A 6454-nucleotide genomic window follows, 5' to 3' on the forward strand; every position below is an offset into this window, starting at 1 on the left:
AGGGGTGCCCCCTACCATCGACTCTCACCCAGCGAGCCCAGGCCCAAGAATCAAAAGAAATAATACAAGGCAGAAGAATACGCATGCTCTAAAAAGGCGGGATCAGGGAGTGGCCATGCAGAACAGCTCCAGGAATAGTTTGAATATGCGTAAAGAACAGACAGTAAAAATGGTAGAAAAAGGACTAACCTCGAGCATCAGGTGTGCTCTTGGCAGAGCGCCAAGGCACCCGGCCATTACCTCTTTGCTTTATTTTCTGTGTCTCTTATTGTCGTTATATTAAACTTTTTAAATTCTCACAGGAGAGTGGATCTCGTTTTTCACACTGGGACAGAAATGAATTGCCCTGATCTGTCTGCTCACGCTCATGCTCTTCCCAGCGGCTCTGCTGTCATGTACCTCGTTTGGACAGCCCAGACAAGCTGCCTGGTGCTCAGGCTTTGGTTGCTGGCCATAAACTGCCAGAGCCTCATGGCAGAGAGCAGCCACAAATAATTGTGTGCCAAGGGAGCCGGCAGCGGGCAGGGGAAGGCACCGGGGACGGCTGACAGTAAACGGTTCTGCTTAGTGCTGTAATAACTCATCCTGCTAACACCCTCTGGGACCCCCCTTCCCTGCCTGACATGGCCTGGCCTGGCTGGGCTCACAGGCACTGGGATTTTTGTGATAGCAGGTGCTGCAGAGGGAACTTTCCCTTGCCTTTGATCCATCCCAGAGCTCAGACCTCACATTCCAGGTGCCAAAACGCTCTCACTGTCTCCATCCCTGGATAGCACCATGTCCCAAAGGGGCAGGTTTTCATGGGAACTTGGCCTGAGTGAAGACTGTTCAGCCCAAAATTGGGATCCAGGGCCTGTTCTGGATGAAGCAGAGCTGCGGCAGGTCTCCCGGGCAGCCGGGACCAAGGGCAGATCTGCTCCTTTGCCCCATTTATTTCATGACAATCCCCCTGGCTGATGTCTGCTTAGTTCAGTGCTTATGTTCTTAGGACTATTCTTCTTCCAAAAGCTTTCTGAGTTCTGTCGAGTTTCCCTTTATCCTGTTATTATTCTCCTGGTGAAGAGGAATAATATTTTCTGTCTATCACCTTGGAGCTAAACCTTCCTGGCTGAGCTGCTGCTGCTGCTGCCTTGAAGGTGACATTGATGCTTCACTAATTATCAGGTGAAGGGAAGGGCCACACCACTGCTCACACCACAGACACGAGCTGTGGGATGTCCCCCATTGCTGCATGGGATGAGGCTTTGTGAGGGAATTGTACAGGGTGTTGGGTGTTTTGGGGAAAACATTTGCACTTCTTTTGTTCAAATGCTGGACACAGCCAAACCACTGTTGGCTGCAAAGGACCAGCCAGGCTGCAGTGGGACAGGAAAGTGGCTGCTGCTGGCACTCAGGAGTGGGGCAGGATGAGTGCCAATATTGTTACTGCAGCACCTGACATCATCTCCATCACCTCCCTTCTTCCCAGCTCTCCTCCTAAGGGTCAGGCCTTTGTGCCCTTACCCAGGGTAGCTTTGGACTGTTGTCTTCACAGCTCCTACACTTCACCAAGTCCCCCAAACTTTTCAAAAGGCCACGCCATTCCACCTGCAGCTCATTTCAGCTCTGATTTATGCCACTGCTGTGCAAAGCACCCAACAAGATTTGGTCCCTTTGGAATTGGCATGTTCCTCGTTGTGCTGTTTGCCAATAAAAGATTTTGATGGAGCCATATCAAAATTATTTATTGAATCAGCAAAGAGTATAAGTTACACGTGACTTCTGGAAGGGAAACACTTAAGGAGGGGTGCACAAATGGCCACATGAAATGAGGCAGAAGCACAGTTGTGTCCATGGGGGCTGCTTTGCCCCTCAGATCTTTGCAGGGAGGTGTTGGTGGGGTGGTGCCCTCAGAATGGTTCTGTTCTTTTTTGGAGGTTACTGAAAAGTCAGAGTTAGGTGATTAAAGATCTTGTCACAGAAAGCATCCCAGGTAGCTCTGTCTCTACACAGGTTAAGGCATAGCCCTTTCCATTATCACTACTTGGACCTTCAGGCCTTGGACACACCCCACGGGACCCTCGTGCCTTAAATCAGCGTTTCAGGGCCCCCAGTTTTTGTGCTGTGTCTTTCTGAAATTTGCACTCTTCCCACAGGCTGTGACATGAAAAGGCCCGAGAGTAACAAAGAGAAACAAGCAGGAGAACAAGTTCTTCTTTTCCCTCTTCTAAGCACTGAGATGAGATTGAGGAAGTATTTGTTTTAACTCTATGTCAGAGTGCCTCCCCTGAGATTCCCCATGGAGTTTTTCCAAAGCTGGCTGGTGACTGCGGTTGTGGACTGGTGAGGGGTGCACAAGAGGGGGGCACCTGGATGGCCACACTGATTTTGGAGTGTCGAGGGCACTGAAAGCCCTCACACCAGCTAATTGGAGCAAATTACTGATTCCATCTTCCTGTGGGCTCCCCTCCAGGAGAAAATGTTATTCCTAGGGAAGTAGAGAAGCTGCTCACTGCTAAAGACAGAGGGCAAACCAGGAAAACATTCAATTGTGGTTTTTATCAGCACCGTAACCCCATCAGCCTCTGCAAGTAAGTGAAGGGAAAAGCCTGCCCAAAGAGTCCCAGAGGGCTCCTTTGCCTTGCAGCACTCCTCCCAAATGGTGGTCTTTATCCCTGATGCCTGAAGTACACAGAAAAATTTATAGTTCCCTTTGCTGTAATGAAATTCCTTATAATGGCTGCAAATCGCATGAAATTTGAAACGATTCCGTGGCTTGAATTGCAGAGCGCACTTCATGAATTTTCAAGAGCAGTAAAAACAGAGAGTACTAATGAAACTGTGATCTAGGGAACCTGCTCGATTTTTCTTTTTTTAATATCGGCAGGTACAAGACTGTGTTTCATCTTCTTACACTTCCCCTTCCTCCCAGGGCAGGCTGGGGATTAGAGAAGGAGAAGGAGCAAGGAGCAGCAGGGAAGGGTGGAATGAGGTGAGCAGCTCCATGAAATTCAGTGCAGCAGGGAGGTAAAATTTTCATCACGTTGGCAAAGAGAGAAAGTAATGAGCCTTTGGAAGTTGGGGAATTTTATACTGGAGAGAAACTCCTGGAAGCAACCAAGGTAGCAGCAAGCAGCTGAACCTGGAAAAGCTCCCTGAAACTTGGGTTAAAATCATAAAATGCATTAGTACAGCATCTCCAGGTTGAGTAGAATTCTTTCCCTGGATTTATTTCTCCCCCTGTATCTGTTCCAGGATCTCCAAGGGGGTAACTGTAAAATCCAGATGCTTGCAGAACTCCACAGGAAAACGTGGAGCAGTGTGACTGCTGCTAACTGGTGTTGGTTCTGCTGTCCCAAAGAGAGAGGAGATGATGCTGGAGCAGGGGATCCCCAGCTCCAGATCAATCCATAAAAGAATCAGGTAAGTAAAAGCAGTTTGGGGATTTTCAGCAATACATCAAGGCTGCATAGCTGGGGACAAGTGTGTGAGACATGACATGAACAAACTCCCTGGGGACTTCACTGTCCTGTTCCTACCAGGACTCCTTCCTGAGCAGTGCTCTGCTAATTCATCTGCCCTAAGAGCAGGTTACACAGGCAGAGCTAATACCAGCTATCCTCTTGTAACACTCCTGTAGACAAGACCTTTATCAGATAAAGGAAACCCAGCATGGAGAGGAAAACAGCCAAGGATGCATTGGGATGACCAATAAATAAAGAGGCACTAAAGAAATTAATAAGGAATTAGCACTTCCATTAGTGGGAGCTGTGTTTATTGTGGACTGATAATTGCTGCTTGCTGCACATTTCAGGGGAGAAGCTTCCAATTACATGGATTCTTTAATTCATCACTCCTGATTTTACTGTCACAGACACAAATCCAAAGGGTAACTGGGCTTCCTCACTGCACATTTGGGGAGTTTGGCATTTGCCTTTACTATATGGCATCCAGAGCCTCTGCATAATTAAAAATGAATTCAATATTTCAAATACTCAAAGCAAACACCAGGGATCTGGATATTTTGGCCATGAGGGATGCTCTGAGCAGCTTTCAGCAGGGATAAATGAAGACTCCTGGGGAAACCACTGACCCAATCAGGGGCAATTAGTGAAGAAATGAGATAAGGACAAGTAGATTTTTAACAAATTTTAACAAATTCACCTCACTCAGTGTATGGGTTTGCTGTATAAGATTAAATTAATAACTCTCTTACTCCACCAGTTCTGCTGAATGTTATTATTGATAAATAATGAGGCTGATTATTTGTGCTTTGTACAGTTAGGCAAACTCAGCTTTTTCTCAGAATTAAGTGAAGCTTGTGACATCCCCCCCTTGTTGAATACCTGGTCCTGAGTTATACTGTAATAAAAAGAATATGCTGATACTTACATTTTTAATATTATAGAAAGCAGAGTGAGAATCCAGGCTATGGAATTATCCAGTTTATTTTTCCCTGAATTTCAAGGGAAGAAAAACAGAAATTAAATCTATTCATTCAGTGCAGATTATTCGAAACACATTCTTTTTAAATATTTCAGCAGCTGTTTAATGTGGTTGTATTCAGATCACAAATTAACATGCAAACGTTGAAGACTTGGTACCTAGAATAAGAAATGAAATGCAGAGCTTCAAGAAGAGTTTCCATGGCGCGGAATTTCTGATCTCAACAATAATTTTCTTTTATTTTGATGTGAAGGAGAGAACAAGTGGCTGAGAAAGTGGCCTGGGCAGGCACCTGTATTGTGCCAATGAACTGCAAGAAGCCCCTAAAAACTCCTTTCCATGAAAAAAACTGAATTAAGTGCTGTCCTTGCATATTGTTGTGATTTAAGTAAATCTTTAGGGAAGACCAACTTTTTTTTTGCCATCAGAATGAATTTTCCATGTTTGCTGTGTGTGCCAGGTGGGGAGGCCAAGGGGGTGTGTTGGAGAAAGGAGGCAAAACACTGAAGATTTGAATTCCTGATACAAGAGGAGAAATGTAGTAAACAGGAGAGTGCAAGGAGTATTTTTTAAGTGCAAACAAGGAAGTTAAGAAACTGCAAAGATAAGAGCAAGGAGGATGTCTAAGAACAAACAGCTGATAACGGGCTGTGATAAAGGAACTGTTCTTTCCAGAACAACTTGTTCAGCAAGCAGGAAATACAAAACAGTGGGGCAAAATCCAAAGATGCTAAAATCCTGCTCTTTTTTCCCTCAGCATTTAAGGGGTGAGATAATTTCAGTAAAGTAATGGCTGACATGGTCTGTCATGTTAACTTCCAGCATGAGCATCACCATGATGGCAAGGAAACACCTGTAAAAGCTGAAGGGATGCAAGGAAAGGCCTTGAGTTTAAAGCAAGCTCTGGAAACATTCACAAAGCACTGTGTAAAACCAATCCTCCTTTTTTTATTTTTAATGGGACAGATTTAAATCCCCTCAGCATTAACAAGTCAGGTTTTTCCTTCAAATCCCTATTTTCCTGTTTCCTATTAAAATTCTGTGATGCTGCACACACTCCTGATTAGGCAGCATTTGTTCCCCAGCAGTGGGGATGCTAAAAAGATGCTAAAATCCTGCTCTTTTTTCCCTCAGCATTTAAGGGGTGAGACAATTTCAGTAAAGTAATGGCTGGCATGGTTTCTCATACTCATTTCCAGCATGAACATCACAGTGATGGCAGGGAAACACCTGTAAAAGCTGAAGTGATGGAAGAAAAGGCCTTGAGTTTAAAGCCTTGAGTTTAAATTTAAAAATCTCGGAACAAATTCACAAAGCACTGTGTAAAACCAATCCTCCTTTATAGTAGTTTTAAAATTTTTAATAGAACAGATTTAAATCCCCTTGGCATTAACGAGCCAAGTTTTTCCTTCAAATCCCTATTTTCCTGTTTCCCATTAAAATTCCAGGATGCTGCACACGCTCCTGACTAGGCAGCATTTGCTCCCCAGCAATGGAATAATGGGGATTCTTACCAACAAAAACGACTTCACTCCAGTCACTCCACAACCCTCTGGCACGACAGATGTGGTTGTGGTTGGCCCTTATCCTTATGGAATACCTGCTGCTGACATCGATCCGCAGTCGGAAGCTGTTGGAGGAGATTTTCAGTATCTGTTAGGAAAACAATATTGTGCTGTTAGAGATTAATGAAGACTCAACCATTCAGAGAACAAACTTGAGCCATGTTTATCTTTCTATTGTTTTTATTAACTGTGAGTGACCTTGCTTTGGAGGTAAGATCTCCATTTTTATAGCTGTAACTTCCCCTAACACACCAATATTCCAGGGAAAATTCCTGAACAATGCCTCATTTTCCCATTCTTCCTCCAGAGTCTTACTGCAGGATTTTCAAGATGGTAAAAACTGTTCTGCACCCAGATGCATGAACTGAATGAATCCAATTTTGTCCTGCTTTCCCAAGTTCCTTGGGGATGGCTTGTTGCAGATATAAAAGACATTGAGGAAGAGAGGAAGGTAAATTCCAGCT

The 6454-nt window shown here is 44.6% G+C and overlaps 1 protein-coding gene across 1 annotated transcript in view; it reads right to left on the reverse strand.

The window, feature by feature from the left end:
* IL5RA (interleukin 5 receptor subunit alpha) overlaps positions 1–6454 on the reverse strand; it is an 18187-nt gene that overhangs the window by 5030 nt on the left and 6703 nt on the right. Inside the window, exons 8-9 of the mRNA XM_017735224.1 lie at positions 5940–6083; positions 4372–4435 (exon numbers count right to left, since the gene is read on the reverse strand). Coding sequence (XP_017590713.1) covers positions 4372–4435; positions 5940–6083 — 208 coding nt within the window. The remainder of the gene's footprint in view (positions 1–4371; positions 4436–5939; positions 6084–6454) is intronic.

Source organism: Corvus brachyrhynchos, unplaced genomic scaffold (assembly GCF_000691975.1).
Source record: "Corvus brachyrhynchos isolate BGI_N302 unplaced genomic scaffold, ASM69197v1 scaffold95, whole genome shotgun sequence".
Classification (NCBI taxonomy): domain Eukaryota; kingdom Metazoa; phylum Chordata; class Aves; order Passeriformes; family Corvidae; genus Corvus; species Corvus brachyrhynchos.